Here is an 18,064-nt window from a genome sequence, read left to right as displayed (position 1 = left end):
TTTTCTACATTTAGCATTCAATCATTGACGTCCCTGTTACCTTTCCAAGCATGCAATATTTAACAACAACAAAAAGACTTCTTTTTAATCTGAATGTAATTTATTCTTCTGTATCATGATGTCGACAGGGAGGATGCTTTCGTGGAATATCTAGCCTGTCCCAAGATTGACAGGAGCATTGATCACAATCACAGCACATTCTGATGAAAGTATCTAATGAATAACGAACAGATAAAGAGCAATCATTTCAGGTAGATGAAAGCAGCTCCATAACTTTCAAGAATAGGTGTTCCATAATTTAAACATGTACATTTTATAAAGGACAAAAATCATTAAAAACAATATAGCTGCATTCCCACTGGCCTGCCGGACATTTGCAGAAAAACATCGAACCTATTGAAAGACAGAATAAAAAGCATTTTGTTATGGACAAAAAAATCATTTATAACAATCTAGTTACGTCCATCTGACCAACGTTGCTTCGATGGATTTATATGGGCTTTCAGTTTGCAAAAGATTGTTCTAACAGTTTGCAATAAAATAGCAATAATCGTCATTCTCTTCAAATTTGTTTTACAATCAAAACTGGTCCATTGTAGAGATAAATCAGAAGTCCTATCGTACAGAAAATATATATTCAGCTTACTACTCATTTGAGCTTTCAATCTGCAAAAGGATGATGAGAGAAATATATAATTTTACTGAGTTTTCAAGCAAATACCAATTATGTCAATTTTATTTCTTCTCTGGTATGCGTTAAGTTGTTGCAGAGTTTAACTAAGTCTAGAAGGTTCAATAATCTTTTCATTTTTGTAAGGTTTCCCTGACTTTGAGTTCACGATTGACAGAACCTTACTGAAAGCATCAGATAGCAAAATCTTCCAACTCTGGAAAGCATTTCGAGAAAATGACCTTGTGTTAACAATTACTCAGCTTACTCTCAAGATTGAAAGGAGTTTACATAAACCATAAAATAGCAAATAATCACCATGGTCTTAAAGTTTTCTTTCAGATTAAAACCGATTTGTTGAAGAAGATATAGCACATTTAGTATAGGGCAGAGATTTGTATCAGACCCTCCTAACACAAAAGTGATCATTAGGAGACAGATTAGATTAGATTACATCAGACTACACCATCTTGCTCCCACATGTGAAGTAAAGCGCCGCAAAGCATCACATGGAGTAAGCATGCATGCAGTAGGAGGCATGGAAGAATCTAGCATTCTATGAGGATGCATTCTATATAATTCTTTAAAAAATGGTTATACGCCAAGTTTGTATAAAAAAAAGCTTTAACAGAATTATAACCAGGTTCCAGATAACATTTCACAGATTATGAATTCAAGAGCTTTTATTATTACTAGCCTCTGCAATCACAATCTAATAAAAATTTAAAGAGCAATGAGCATAGATTAGTTGCACGATTCTCAAAATAACAAAACATAAGTTCCAGAAATTTGAGATGGCGAAAGTCATTCTGTGAAATTAGAGAACAATATTAATAACATTGTGAAATAATTATAACAAATTCTTTCTTTCGCAGGGCAAATTGCCAACTAAGAGAAGAAAGATTTACTTATTTGGGTGAAAGAAAGCTTGCAACATATCTGAAAGGTACAAATTAAACAAAAACGGAAATACAGGGTTAAAACCCCCCACGCAGTCGCAGGACAAGGTGAAGTGTGGATTCCTTCTGAATGTTGTAATCGGCCAGAGTTCGGCCATCCTCCAACTGCTTCCCAGCAAAGATCAAGCGCTGCTGATCCGGGGGAATGCCCTCCTTGTCTTGAATTTTGGCCTTGACGTTGTCGATAGTATCAGAGCTCTCCACCTCCAGAGTAATGGTCTTGCCGGTTAGGGTTTTAACAAAGATCTGCATCCCACCCCTAAGACGGAGAACCAGGTGAAGCGTAGATTCCTTCTGGATGTTGTAGTCGGCAAGGGTTCTGCCGTCCTCCAACTGCTTACCAGCGAAGATGAGGCGTTGCTGATCCGGGGGGATACCCTCCTTATCTTGAATCTTAGCCTTCACATTGTCAATGGTGTCAGAGCTCTCCACCTCCAGGGTAATGGTCTTGCCTGTCAACGTCTTCACAAAGACCTGCATTCCGCCCCTGAGGCGAAGCACAAGGTGAAGCGTAGATTCCTTCTGGATGTTGTAGTCAGCAAGGGTTCTGCCGTCCTCAAGCTGTTTGCCTGCAAAGATCAATCGCTGCTGATCAGGGGGAATTCCCTCCTTGTCCTGAATCTTGGCCTTGACGTTGTCAATGGTGTCTGAGCTCTCCACCTCAAGAGTAATAGTCTTGCCGGTGAGGGTTTTGACGAAGATCTGCATCCCGCCCCTGAGACGGAGAACGAGGTGAAGGGTGGACTCTTTCTGAATGTTGTAATCAGCAAGCGTACGCCCATCCTCCAACTGCTTCCCGGCAAAGATGAGGCGCTGCTGATCGGGAGGAATGCCCTCCTTGTCCTGAATTTTGGCTTTGACATTGTCGATGGTATCAGAGCTTTCCACCTCCAAGGTGATGGTCTTGCCTGTCAATGTCTTCACGAATATCTGCATTATGAAGTGCTTTGCTTTCTCCAACACAAAAACTGCAAATGAATTGGCCTAACAGAAAACTTATTCACGGAAATAAAAGTGCTACTTTGAGACTCTTGTTCAGCGAATCGAGTGTTATAGAAAACGCAAATTTAGAATGTGTAGATTAGAAGAGCCGAGAAGCCTATTTATACTGTCTCGACAGAAACCGCCGCGTAGTTTCTAGTGCCGTTTCCAACAAGGCGGGAACGTTCTGGATGCGTTCAAGTTTGGAATATGGGGGCCGGTCAATTTTGGACAACTCTCAAAGGAAGGTTCCCCAACCAATTTAAATGGAATAAAGTTAATTAAGATATATCCCACATCTTCTTTACGTTTAAATAATAGCTCTCTCGAAGTTAAATATATTATATTATAATTGGAATTAGATTCCCGCATTCTTCTTTATTCAAGGTGTGCGTTCTTTCCAAGTTTCTACTCTTTATTCAATTCTACCAAAGATAGCAAGATACGGGTGGAGGGTGACTCACAATATTTGTGTTTTTCAATTAGCTATTTACTCGGTATTATTATTGCTTGCACCTAAAGTTTATGGGCATGTTTCTTATTATTGGTGACTTTTAAGTTGTGTTATCAAAGAAAGAAAGTTGGTTGTTCAAGTCATTTATATTTTGCTAGTTCTATTCATTTGAGAGAATCATCAATTTATAGTGATTTAAGTAGCAGGCTATTCAAAATACTCATATGTAACTAAAGTCGTAATGAGTGATCCTCCTCAATAATGTGTCAACAAAAGAACTTATGCCTTTCCACCAAACATGTCTTATAACAACATTATTGTTTTATTTTTATAGTCTATCACATTTTTCTAGCAATATTAATATTTCAATTCCAGTTCTTTCGCATATCATATAATGCAAACAAACAAATAAATTATAAGTGAAAGACATTAAAGACTCATTACAATCCAACAAAATTAAGATTTCTTACTAAAAAAGTCAATAATTACAAGTATATAAACAATTTATGATATATATATATATACACAAATTAGAAACGAAAAATCATTAACATTTAACCATATAAACAAAATAGTAATGAAATCCCACACTAATACACTCTGCAGGAAGTTCTTTGCTAAAATGTTGGCGGGATAAAAAAATTAGAATATACCATAAGCAATTTTGAAGTAGGACTCAAGCCATATAATTTTTCAAGTTATTGGTATTTGGGATAAATGTTAGGGGTAACCGAGAGACTATAGAACACTGTTATGAGTAACTAAGAGATTGAGTTGATTGTTGAAGGGAAAGGGGGTGTGAATTATGAGAGAAAAAAAAGTATTTTTGATATTGTTGTGATGATGTACATTATATCAAATTAATAATATACCTATTTTCTTGGATTGTTATGAAACTTGTTACTTGAGTCAAAATGGTGAGCTATGTTCCATGACATTGCACAATGGTAGGGGACAACAATCCAAATTTTCGTTACAAGGTGTGTGATCTTAGCTTTATTAAAAACTTAACTATACATGACATCAAAATTCATGTTTAAATGTTCATATGATGTTTCAATCTTAACATTTGAAATGTAAAATGTTTATTGATTCAAATCTAATACAACACCATAGTGTTAATTCACATATTAAATCTTTCAAAGCTAGAGGACTTAAATATTAAAATATTAAACAATATGTTTGCATAAGTAGAAATGGTCGTAAATGTACATGTTAGGAAAAAATGTGTCTGCCTTAGACATTTTAAGAAATTAACATGATGAGAAGCCATAATCAACTGATTACATGTATAGTAAACTAAAGGGATCTGCCTTGGTCTTTCAGAAAAAGTATAGTAATGACATATTTTCACATTCCTTTGAGGAAGTAAAAGCTTGTACCAATTTGTTGGCTAACAGGGGTAGTAATTAATTGGATGGAGCCTAGATTTGTAAAAGATGTACTAGAATGTCGAGGTTGAATCAATACCTAAAAAGGAGTTGTTGGAATCTCTGCAATATGAAAGGTAAAGTCAAGTATTGCAAAAAGTTTTAATCCATCATTTGGAGAACCTCATTTATTTGTTTATTTATTTATTTAAAAGGTTATTAGTTTGTTTATTTTTTGTAAAATGGACAAGCAAAGAAAGATTTAATTTAGATTTGATCAAATTTAAATGGGACAAACTAAGCATTGATTGTTTGGTTGGTCATATTATGTGGCCCTCTTAAATCTAGTAGCATCACATTTTCCATTTTTTTAAAGGATTTCTTCTCTTATTTGAATCCACCATTTGGTATTTATTGTTCCAATTTGTGCTCTCGTTCTCATTTTAAATGTTTTAGTTCTTTTTCACATCCACCATTTGTGAAAATGCAAAATATGTGTATTGCCTTAAAAAAACATAGAGCATCAAATGTTTTTGTATCAATTTTTTTTTTAAATTATCTATTGTTATCAAAGTTCTTATTTGAATTAAAATTGTCAACTATGTTCCGTGACTTTGTGGAGATGGCAATGGTAGGAGACAACAATCCATGGAACCAATGTTTTGTAGTAGTAGATTATGTGTATGATTTTTTGAAAAGTCTATCAATATGTGGCATTGGAATACATGTTTAGACTTTCATATAAAGTATCAACTTCAATATAAAGTGCAATTTAATGCTTATCTATTAAAATCTAACACAACAACATGGGACTTAAAATATAGTGCACAATATATTTTCATAACTTGAAATGGTGGTAATTTTACATGGTACAACAAAATTGTGGACCTTAGATATGTTAACAAACTAACATTATGACAAGCCATATTCAATGGATTTTATGTATAGTAAACAATGGGGCTTTTCCTTGGTCTTCGGGAAAATTTCCAATAATGATATATTTTCACATTCCTTCCAAGAAGCTAAGGCTTCTACCAATTTACTATATAACAAATGTATTTATTAGAAGGAGCCTAGATTTGTAGATGTACCATATCATCGAGTGCAATTGATTTAATACCTCAAAGGGAGTTGTTGGAACCTCTATGATATGTAAGGTGAAGTCAAGTATTGCCCAAAAATTACATCCATCATTTGGAGAACCTCATTTTTTTATAAATATTTGACTATTAGTGTGTTTATTTTGTATAAAATGGACAAGAAAAGAAATACCTAGATTGGATTATCAAACTTAAATGGGACACACTAATAATTGATTAATTGGTTAGATGCATTATGGGGCCCTCTTAACTCCAAAAAACCCCCAGTTTCCATTTATTTCTTTTAGATTTCTCATTCTTGTTTGAATCTACTATTTGGTATTTATTGTTCTTCTTTCAGTTTTCTTTCCCAATTTAAATGTTTTCCTTTCTTTTTAATGTCCACCATTTATGGATGTACAAAATATGTGTATCATTCTAAAAAGTTAGCACTAATGATTAAATACTTTATTAGGACATATTACACCCCATTTTTGGTGATTTTGATATTTAATGTCTATCGTGCTTGATCCTAGCAACCCAATTTTTCCTAGACATTTTTACCCATCCCTACATCCCATTAAAAATTTGGCCCATTCTTCATGGGATATTTTGCCATTGGTTTCATGTCCCTAAGGATTGTGGACAAATTTTTTCATTAGGCTCAATGTTAGGGTATTGGTGGGAGATTCAATTTCAAAGTCATATTGAATCATTTTTTAATCTTGAGATGATGGATCAAAAATAAAAACCACTACCTCTAATAATTTTGATATGCATTCATAGCCTACAACTTTTGCGACTAGGGTATCAATATTTTAAAACACTCAAAAGAAACTAAGCAATTGGATGCAAGACTTGAAGACCACTGTCCAAGATCAAGATCTTCAACTCTCTAATTCTTCAATATCATTTAGGTCAAATGCAATATTCTCAATTACAAGAAAGTTTCTCTCATATGATGACCAGATAGAGAAATTTTCAATCAAGCTAGAAGACGAATCCTTTCATTCACATTCTCTCTCATTCATTATAAGTGGTTATCAAGTACATATACATTCAAAATCTAGGTGTGGCATTCATAGATCTATGTACTTGTGAGGGAATAATTTATTTTATAGCACATTTTAAGGTAAATTTTTTAGATTTTAAGTTCATTTAAGAATATTCATATGCATGAGAAAATTATGCATCCATCCATGAGGGTTTATGCGAGGTGAATCAATCATTTACCTTTTTACATACTTTCCTTTATGCAATTTCATTTTATTTTCAATTTTATTTCCTAAACCAAGGTTCAAACAAGAAAACCCCCTTTAGAAAACCTTTCCCCCATGTTCTAAGTGTAAGAACAGGTTGTGGAGCCATCATAATTTTTATGGATGGATTCTTAATATCTAGACATTTTTTGAAAATTTTAGTCAAAATCACTAGGGACAAGTCACCATTTTTGTCATATCCCAAGTACATATCACCATTTTCATCATGGCCCCTGCATTATGAGCCCAAATTTCAGCCACAAGTTAGAAATGCTTTTAGGTGTTTGCTTTTGTACATTTTAGCTCATTGCCTCTATGTATTGGTCTATTATTTATAGTTTTTCAGTAACTTGCTCGATTAATCATTTATTTTAATTTATTTTATCATTTCCATTTTCATAATCACTTAGAGAAGGATCACTATCCCACTTAGTGTTTGAGTTTCTTCTTGAACTTAGTGGGACATCGTTCTTCCAAAATATGCAATTCTTACAAATCCTTTTGTATTACTCTTAATATAGTAAGTCACAAAAAGTGGTTAACACTTATAGCCCTAATAAGGCAACCTCTTACTGCATTAATGATAGATTTGTGGGTGTCATTCCCATTGTAGTCTTCCCTCTAACCAAGGTTTTATGTGTGACCAATCATGTTTGTTATAATGTTATGGTTTAAGTTTATGTTTACATGCGTATGATGAAGTAAAATAGATATGTTAATCATTATTTCAGTTTATGAAGTTAATGCATGTTTATTGAGTTGAGATATCATAATAGAAATCATATTTGAAAGGGTTAAAAAGTTTTAAGGATATGATTCACCCCCACCCCCACCACCTAGCATCATGTCTATTCTAAAATTCCAACAATTGGTATCAGACCTAGTTCTCTTGTTAAGGGGTTTTACCACCTTAGAGAAATATCAAAGATATGGAAAGGTATAGGCTTCATAAGATCATTGAGAATCAAAAGTTGGAGCTATAGATGGCTCTATGTCAGATTAATGAAATGAGAGGAAAGTTGAAGTAGTGATTGAACAGAAGGAAGGAAATAACACACAAAATGAATGGCACATCATATTAGGAAGAAGTGATTGAAGAACTATCTGATGGAAATATGTTTAATGAATCCAATGTCAGTCTATCATATATGATGGAGCATAACCAAACCCTAACTGAGCATATGAAACCATTGAAGAAAGAGCAAGAAGCACAACCTACAAGGATGTGTGAGATATTGGAGAAAAAGATATATGTAGAGGTTGAGAAAAGAATGGTTGAGGGTGATAAAAGACAGATCACTACAACAATGGATACTAAAGATGATGAAATCATGAGGTTGATCCAAAACCATTATGACACTATGAATGAGCTACTTAGTACAAATAATGAAATTGGAAGAAAGATGGAAGAAGTTGTCGAGTTGAGATTTGAGAATGAAAAGCTAAAGAATGAATTGAATATTGAGAAGGAAACAAATAAAAGGTTGAAAAGATTAGAAGAAAGCATGAGGAAATTGGATGAACAATTGAGAGGACAAAGAGACACTATTGGGTTAGGCTTTATCAAGCAATTTACTACCAAGCAAGAAGAATCATCAAAGAAAGATAAAAAAAAGAATATATATGCAAATCTTAAGCCCAAGAATCCTACATGCTATCATTATGGAAAATCTAGACACACAACCAATGTCTACAGGAGTAAGGTTGGTAAGACTAGTGCTACTCCTAAATTTGATGGTTATTATTATAATTGCAGTAAGTATGGTCATCAAGCATATGAATGTAGATCTAAGTTTTATCAATTCCCTAAACAATATGAGTTTAATGGCTACTATTACACATGTAATAAGTTTAGACACAATTCATAAGCTTGTAGATCACATAAAAAGTCCAACTGGGCATTGAGTAAGCAAGGTAACATTGTTAATTGGGATTACAATACAAGGATTACTTGCATTGCATGTGGAATATATGGTCATATTTCAGCCAATTGTATGAGATTTTACTTTAGTGGAAGACTTGGTAACTAGAGGAATACTAGAATGGCATGTTATCATTTTCACAAGGTCAGTCATTTAAGAAAATATTGTAGGTACTAAGCATCAACACCTAATGAAGAAGATACCAAAGGGAAGAACAAAGTTGATGTTGATGAGATTCGTAATCAGATAGGTAAGATGTGGAGAAAGAAGACAAAGGAAAGTGAAGCATCAAATATTACAGTTGGTGACACCTCATCCAATAGATTAGTTGAAACCTCTACTACCAACTAAATCATACCAGAACGTATGGGAACTGTATCAAAATTGTCATATCTTATATCAATTTCTTGTAATAATGAATTGAAGTCCATATTTTCATAATGCAATATGCAATAGTAAAACTCATGGAAATTTTCAATCATGGTAATTAAAGGCACATTAATAGTACTCATTCTTTATGATTAAACCTTACCATGTGTCCAACTTGAGACCACATAAGTCCTTTCCCACTATGAAGGACACAAGGGAAAGGGTTCTTGATAGGTCCAAAAGTCACTCATCTTATCGACCCTAGATCCATGGCACGAGATCGGGGATCTTTACTTTCTTCTTCCACACAAAAGAGATCAGCACCCTAGACAAGGATGCTAGAACTCAAAGACCAAAATGTAGTGCCTGCCCCTAGTTTACATTTTTTTCGAGCTACATTTATGATATGATTGCCAAACTCTTTTAGGCCAATTTATGTTTGATGAGTAGTATTATTATTTTAGAGATTATCAGATGATGTTTACACTCAACTTATTATATGATGAGATTACTTGGTACTCTATATTTCATGCATGTATGATGATTATTCAATGGTTTCAGTTATCGATGATAATTAGTTAGATGGTTCATTATTCCATGTGTTTCTTATGGATACTTACCCCATACTGCATGTGTATGGTGTGCGTGCTGTTTTATTTATGTATGGTGTTTCTGATATGGTTAAGGAAGGGAGTCGTAGTCACCTGCTAGTCGGGATCTACACGATGCACCACTTCCTGCCATTGCCTGTTTAGCTTAGAATATTGTGTTTGTGCATGCGTGGATTTTATGCAGGTTGCAGGTACCGGGTATCGACTTCCCTGAATTGTCAGGATGAGCGTACCCTATCGCACTGTCTCAATGGTAAGAGAGGGGAGATAAACTCTTAAGTCCAAATCCTAAACCCTTTAGCCAATTGTCCTAATTGATAATTAGGACAAGTATCTGAGTTAAGTACCCTCCGAATGCATCAAATGATGTAATTTGGTGATTATAACCCTTGTGTTTGATTTGGTATGTATTTTTCTATGATGGGTTTTCGTATGTTGCTTTATGAGTCCTTGGTGTATTTTCTATTAATTAAGTCTAATTTTTAAAAAAAAAGACTAATTAATGATTTAATTTAATAAGGAATTATTATGATATCTTTATATTTAATTAATTAATTAATTAATTAAATAAAAGAATTAAAGTTGGAAATTAAAGTTTAAGATATATTTAGAACAGGATAATATTAATTTAATTTAATAATAATATATTTGGAGTTCATTTTTAAATAAATGCTAAATATTATTATTTAAATTAATTAAATATGTTATCAATTAAGTTCTAAAATGAATTAAAAGTTGAAAGATATTAATTTATTAAGAATTCTACATCGCATGATCTAAACATGAGTTAAATATAAGAATTAAATTAAAAGATTAAATTATAAAAATTAATAATGTTATTTTAATTTCTTAAAAGTGCACATAAGATTTAAAGTAATAAATTAATTAAGAATTGAAGTCAAGTGAATTTTTAAATAAAGTTATTTAATAATTCAACTGAATGTGCATGAAAGTTGAATGCAAAAGAATTAGAAAAGATAACAAAAGTTAATTTGAGTTAACTGAGTTGTGCAAAGAGTCTTCTCGGGTAAACGCACAATTAGTGCCCCGAATTGAGGAGAATTTTCTTATCACAACTTTGGGGGTTCATTTTTGGGGGATACGAATTTGGACGAGAATTTTTGGGGAGGAAGACAATTTTTGGAAGCAAATTTCAGAAGGCTGATACGAAGAAAGTCTGGAAGGGGAAGGCTATTGAGAAGAGCGAATTCGCATACAGTTCCTGGAGATTACATAATAGCATCAGGATCAGGTAGGGTCTTGTGTTTTTTATCCATTAAATATGCAAATTATCCCTTCCTGCCTTCTTCGTGTCTGGGGTTTGTAGATCTGAATTCTCTGTGATGAAAGTTTTAAGCTTTCAATATTGTGAAGTTATTAAATTATTCGTCAATAATTTCTGTATCCATGGAGACTGGATGAATTAATTAGAACCCTTGTTTTCTTGATTTAGAAATTAAGATCTAATTTGATAAGGGTTTTGTTTTAATGAAATTGAAAAGTTCTAGATAAAAAATATATATATATATATATATTTATATTTTACATATTTACCCTTTGGAAGAAATTGTTTTTATTAAAAAAAAAAAAAATTAAACAAAATTAATTTTTAAAATAAAAACTTATTTTATTTGTATTAGAATAAAATAAAATCATATATAAAAAAAAATATATAAAAAAAAAAAAAAAAAAAAAAGTATATATAATAATATAGTGGGGGGGAGGGAATTACCCCGTACCCGCCCCCACTGTCGGCAGGCGACAGTACCTGCGTCGCAGGTACTGCGAGGGCAGGTATAGAGTACCTGCCGCCGCAGGCCCTGCGACCGCAGGCCTGCGGCCAAAGCCGACGGGCTATAAACGTGGTAGGATGTGGTAAGATTTCGATTTTTTTAATTTTAATTTTTTTTTTATAATTTTTTTAAAAATTTTTTTAAAAACGAATTTTATTTATTTAAATTTTTTTTTAAATAATAAAATTTTAATATATTCAATTTTTATAATAGATTAAACTTTTTAAATATTTAATAAATAAATATTAATTGCATGGTTATAGTTGTAAATTTTAATTTATTAATAATTTTGTTTAAATATTAATAAATTAACAATTATTAGTTGGATTGAAATAAGTAATTAGATCTAATGAATATTGATTAATTTAATTAAAATTAGTTTAATTAAGTTAATTAATAATGAATTTTATTTGGCTAAATTATAAATTTGGATATTGATTTAATGAAAGTTATTATAGAAATGGGTTATTCGAAAAAGGGTAGTTGTGAAAACTTTGTTACTTGAATTCGACATTAAACTAAAACACAAACCTTACCTTAACTTAAATAATATACTTTCAGATCCAATCTCTGAGACCTTGATGTTGTCTTTGTACTTTGAATGATTTGGGGTTCGTTTAGCGTTGACCAGTTCAGGTTGTTACCAGAGGCTCGGGGTTTGTGAATGTGATGTCTTGATGATTTGGTCTTGATCTTTCTTAACCTGACCATGGTAATGTGATGAAGTGCTCTATGACATGATTGTGTTTACTGTTTGTTATTGCTTTCCAGTTCCTTGTGTGAAGCTGAGGTGTATGTATTTGAGAATACCTAACTTAACCATTTTTGAGTCTCGATCAGTTATATTTGATAACCATTTCTGAGTCTCGATCAGTTATACTTGTATTACTTTCTGGTTGCTCATTAGAGAACCATTGGATTTTGTGACTTATTATTGATGCCTTCAGTTGCTAATAGAGAACTGTCGTGATTACATGATTACTATTTGATGTTATCTGTTGCTCATGAAGAACTGATATATTTTGTGGATTATCTTTTTATGATATTTTCAGTTGCTCGTATAGGACTGAGATGGTTTTATTATGATTCTTTGATTTATGAGTTCATGAGCTAGGGTAGGTTATCTATGTGTAGAGTCGGGAAGTGGCTTGCAATGGGGGTCGGAGCCCTAAGAGGCTGCCTTGAGAAACCCATTGTAAGTCGTTTTTAATAAGTGAAAACATTTACACTAAATGAGAGAAAATGAACCTAACAAGATAATTGTATGTTCTCTCCCATGCCATGAGTGCTAGTACAGACTAGGATGGGGTAGAGAGGACGCTTGGTTACGACCTTGCATTCCATAGTATGCCTCGTCAGTACGAGAGGATACTAGTGGCCGCAGGATCAGTAGGGACCCAGGATTCCTAAGGGATTGCTCGGGTAACTTCTACATGACTTTTGCGATGACACTTTCCCGCTTGCATATTAGGTTTCCTACGTGTCTTGTGGTACCTCTGGGATTTAGATGTCGATCTTTTTAGGAACCCTTGAGTTAGCATACTTATAGGATTTCCTGGACTTAGAGAGTATTTATGATTATAGGTTTTGTTATCCTATTTTGGGACTTGAGACTATCTCCTCAGCGCGGTGGGAGTGGACCATTTAGGTTCCACGCGGTTGGGTGGTAGTGCTTTTACTCTTACCATTGAGATCCGTTCCGTGGTCACCGTGGCTGGAGATTTCGTGATTGGCATTTACCTTCACTATGTTCTTGGATTATTATGATGGATGGTTAGAGTTTATGATAGATGTTTTATCATTATGGATGTATGGATGTATCATGTATGGTGAATAGTTTCATATATTTTTACTGTACTTTGTATCATGGATTTGAGGATGTTGTATCTTGATCTTTACATATGTATATTCTTTTAAGCCTTTCATACCCTGTGACATGTACAGTGGATGAATGAGCATTCCGAATTAATTTGCCAAGGAGCATTCAGAACAAATGTATATTATGGATATTGGAGTTTCAAATTATTCTTTTATATGTATGTGTTGGTTGTTAGACTTAGAATTAATTAAATTTAAACGTGACTCAGCGTCTTGGGATCTTTAAGAAATGTAACTTGCAATGTATGTTTGTCGATGATTACATGTTATTGCTTCCGCTACTCTTTGTTTGATGTGTATGTCATACTTTCTTACTTAAAAAAAAAAAAATGTTTAGCAAACTTAGTGAAACTTTAGGTTAATTCTTTTGGATCCCTTGGCGGGGCATTACACAAAATATGAACAACCCAAAAACAACTTGCCTCAAATGAGATAAGACAAAGCAAAAAGAGAGGACCCAAATTTTTGCTCACAAAAAGTAGGGACGGGTATGTAGAGCATAATATGTTTTTGACTAAATTTTTCAAAAATTGTCTAGATATTCAAGATCCACAAAAAAATTGTCTAGATATTCAAGATCCACAGATAAAAAAATCGAATACTCTGCAAGGTTATGCCTACCCCTACTTGACTTTTTTTATTTGTTTTGACTAGATTCTTTTAGGCATGTTCTATTATTATGTTTTATGATTAACGATGCTGGATTACCAAAATTGATTAGTTGTATTTCATATTCAGTTGATATATATATTGTAGTGCCTGCCCCTAGTTTACATTTTTTTCGAGCTACATTTATGATATGATTGCCAAACTCTTTTAGGCCAATTTATGTTTGATGAGTAGTATTATTATTTTAGAGATTATCAGAGGATGTTTACACTCAGTTTATTATATGATGAGATTTCTTGGTACTCTATATTTCGTGCATGTATGATGATTATTCAATGGTTTTAGTTATCGATGATGATTAGTTAGATGGCTTATTATTTCATGTGCCTCTTATGGATACTTACCCCATACTGCATGTGTATGGTGTGCGTGTTGTTTTATTTATGTATGGTGTTTTTGATATGGTTAAGGAAGGGAGTCGTAGTCACCTGCTAGTCGCGATCTACACGATGCACCACTTCCTGCCATTGCCTGTTTAGCTTAAAATATTGTGTTTGTACATGCGTGGATTTTATGCAGGTTGCAGGTACCGGGTATCGACTTCCCTGAATTGTCAAGATGAGCGTACCCTATCGCACTGTCTCAATGGTAAGAGAGGGGAGATAAACTCTTAAGTCCAAATCCTAAACCCTTTAGCCAATTGTCCTAATTGATAATTAGGACAAGTATCTGAGTTAAGTGCCCTCCGAACGCATCAAATGATGTAATTTTGTGATTATAACCCTTTTGTTTGATTTGGTATGTATTTTTCTATGATGGGTTTTCGTATGTTGCTTTATGAGTCCTTGGTGTATTTCCTATAAATTAAGTCTAATTAAAAAGACTAATTAATGATTTAATTTAATAAGGAATTATTATGATATCTTTATATTTAATTAATTAATTAATTAATTAAATAAAAGAATTAAAGTTGGAAATTAAAGTTCAAGATATATTTAGAACAGGATAATATTAATTTAATTTAATAATAATATATTTGGAGTTCATTTTTAAATAAATGCTAAATATTATTGTTATTTAAATTAATTAAATATGTTATCAATTAAGTTCTAAAATAAATTAAAAAGTTGAAAGATATTAATTTATTAAGAATTCTAGATCGCATGATCTAAACATGAGTTAAATATAAGAATTAAATTAAAAGATTAAATTATTAAAATTAATAATGTTATTTTAATTTCTTAAAAGTGCACATAAGATTTAAAGTAATAAATTAATTAAGAATTGAAGTCAAGTGAAATTTTAAATAAAGTTATTTAATAATTCAACTTAATGTGCATGAAAGTTGAATGCAAAAGAATAAGAAAAGATAATAAAAGTTAAATTGGAGTTAACTGAGTTGTGCAAAGAGTCTTCTCGGGTAAACGCACAATTAGTGCCCCGAATGGAGGAGAAATTGCTTATCACAACTTTGGGGGTTCATTTTTTTTGGAGAGACGAATTTGGACAAGAATTTTGGGGAAGACATCTTTTGACAGCGAATTTCAGAAGGAGAATTCTAGGAAAGTTTTTCAGAGGAAAGTTATTGAAGGGGAGCAAATTCTCCCTAGTTTTTCGAGGGTTTTGTATTAGCATCAGGATCAGGTAGGGTCTTGTGTATTGATCGTTGATTATTTACGCAATTTCTCTATTCCTTGTCTTCTTCGTGCCTGTGGGTTGTATATCTAAATTTTTTGTGATCATAGTTTAAACATTCCAATATTGAAAATTAATAAATGCTCATGAATTAATCTTCTGTACACGTCAGGGTTAGAAAAGAGATCTGAAAGAACCCTAGTTTCTAAATCAAAGAACATAGGATTTAATCGAGAAAGGGTCGAATCTTAAGATGAAATTCTAAATTTGGGAAGGTTGATAATATTTATTTACTTTCTCCATCAAAGTATAGATGAAATCAATTTAAAATATATATATATATATATATATAATAATAATAGTTATTTATATATAAAAAAACAAAGTCTTATTATAAAAATGAAATAAAAACATATTTATGTGTGTGTGTGGGGGGGGGGGGGGGGTTTCGTTGACCCAACCCCAAACCCGGCTGCCGACCGCATTAAATTGCAGCCTGTACTGCTGCGGCAGCAGGTATCGCTGACGCAGCAGTACCCTGCGTAGCGGGTTAATGCCGCAGGACAGCGATTTTAAAATCGCTAAGTTTTTTTTATTTAAAAACTTTTCATGCAGTCCGCATGCGATTTAAGAGTTTTTTTTTAATAATATAAATTGCAATTTAGTTTTGTTTTAAAAGAAATATAAGTTTTTAATTAAATTTAATTTATGTTATTAATATTTTTACTATCAAATTTTTTTATAATATTTTACAATTTGATATGTTAATAATAATATTTATATATTGAATTAAAATTTTAATCTATTTAAATTAAATATGTTTCTAATAATATTTGTTAAGATTAGAAGATATTAAAATATTGTTTTTTTTAAAAAAAATCATGATTATTTTATTTATAATCATTAAGGGATTTCTTTTATAATTTAATAGAATGAAAAGGTTATCTTAGACTATTTTTGTTAGGAAAATTAACTTTTAAACGTGAGAGCAATTATATATCTGTGGGTTGAATTAATTATCGAATTAAAATTTAAGGGTAATAGTGGGGAAACCTTTGCATTAGAAATGTACATTAATTAAAAACTACAATTTAAATCCTATTGTGTTATGGAAACAAACCCAAACTATGAAATTTAATTACTTGAAACATATGTTAACTGAGAACTAGGTCCTTACCTTTAACTCGATAATTTACCTTCAATCAAACCCACTGTGAAACTATGATGTTTTCTATGTAATGGTTATGTTTGGGGTTTGGGTGGTCCTAGAGTGTTGACCAGTTTAAGTTGTTACCAGAGGGTCGGGGTTGTGAATGTGATGTCATGATGATTTGGTTTCGATCTTTCTTAACCTGACCATGGTAATGTGATGAAGTGCTCTATGACATGATTGTGTTACTATTTGTTGTTGCTTTCCAGTTTCCTTGTGTGAAGCTGAGGTGTATATATTTGAGATACCTAACTTAACCATTTTTGAGTCTCGATCAGTTATATGTGATAACCATTTCTGAGTCTCGATCAGTTATACTTGTATTGCTTTCTGGTTGCTCATTAGAGAACCATTGGTTTTTGTGACTTATCATTGATGCCTTTAGTTGCTGATAGAGAACTGTCGTGATTACATGATTACTATTTGATGTTATCTGTTGCTCATGAAGAACTGATATAATTTGTGGATTATCTTTTTATGATGTTTTTTAGTTGCTCGTATAGGACTGAGATAGTTTTATTATGATTCTTTGATTTACGAGTTCATGAGCTAGGGTAGGTTATCTATGTGTAGAGTCGGGAAGTGGCTTGCAATGGGGGTCGGAGCCCTAAGAGGCTGCCTTGAGAAACCCATTGTAAGTCGTTTTTAATAAGTGAAAACATTTACACTAAATGAGAGAAAATGAACCTAACAAGATAATTGTATGTTCTCTCCCATGCCATGAGTGCTAGTATAGACTAGGATGGGATAGAGAGGACGCTTGGTTACGACCTTGCATTCCATAGTATGCCTCGTTAGTACGAGAGGATACTAGTGGCCACAGGATCAGTAGGGACCCGGGATTCCTAAGGGATTGCTCGGGTAACTTCTACATGACTTTTGCGATGACACTTTCCCGCTTGCATATTAGGTTTCCTACGTGTCTTGTGGTACCTCTGGGATTTAGATGTCGATCTTTTTAGGAACCCTTGAGTTAGCATACTTATAGGATTTCCTGGACTTAGAGAGTATTTATGATTATAGGTTTTGTTATCCTATTTGGGACTTGAGACTATCTCCTCAGCGCGGTGGGAGTGGACCATTTAGGTTCCACGCGGTCGGGTGGTAGTGCTTTTACTCTTACCATTGAGATCCGTTCCGTGGTCACCGTGGTTGGAGATTTCGTGATTGGCATTTACCTACACTATGTTCTTGGATTAGTATGATGGATGGTTAGATTTTATGATAGATGTTTTATCATTATGGATGTATGGATGTATCATGTA

At 32.9% G+C, this 18,064-nt stretch overlaps 1 protein-coding gene across 1 annotated transcript; it reads right to left on the bottom strand.

Moving 5' to 3' along the window:
* Positions 1–1,477: 1,477 nt before the first annotated feature.
* LOC149562349 (polyubiquitin) lies at positions 1,478–2,825 on the bottom strand. Its single transcript, XM_089825873.1, has one exon. It carries the CDS (start codon positions 2,563–2,565, stop codon positions 1,648–1,650), a length of 918 nt encoding a protein of 305 aa, XP_089681999.1. The 5' UTR covers positions 2,566–2,825; the 3' UTR covers positions 1,478–1,647.
* Between the last annotated feature and the right edge of the window lie 15,239 nt (positions 2,826–18,064).

This window comes from Cupressus sempervirens, chromosome 4, assembly GCF_028749045.1.
Source record: "Cupressus sempervirens isolate cs-2001-9-10 chromosome 4, ASM2874904v1, whole genome shotgun sequence".
NCBI lineage: Eukaryota > Viridiplantae > Streptophyta > Pinopsida > Cupressales > Cupressaceae > Cupressus > Cupressus sempervirens.
Note: the sequence above shows the minus strand (reverse complement) of the source record. Positions and strands in the feature narration are given on the sequence as shown.

Excerpts from the sequence above, each read along its gene's own strand:
- LOC149562349 (XM_089825873.1), bottom strand. The coding sequence starts at position 2,565 with ATGCAGATATTCGTGAAGACATTGACAGGCAAGACCATCACCTTGGAG.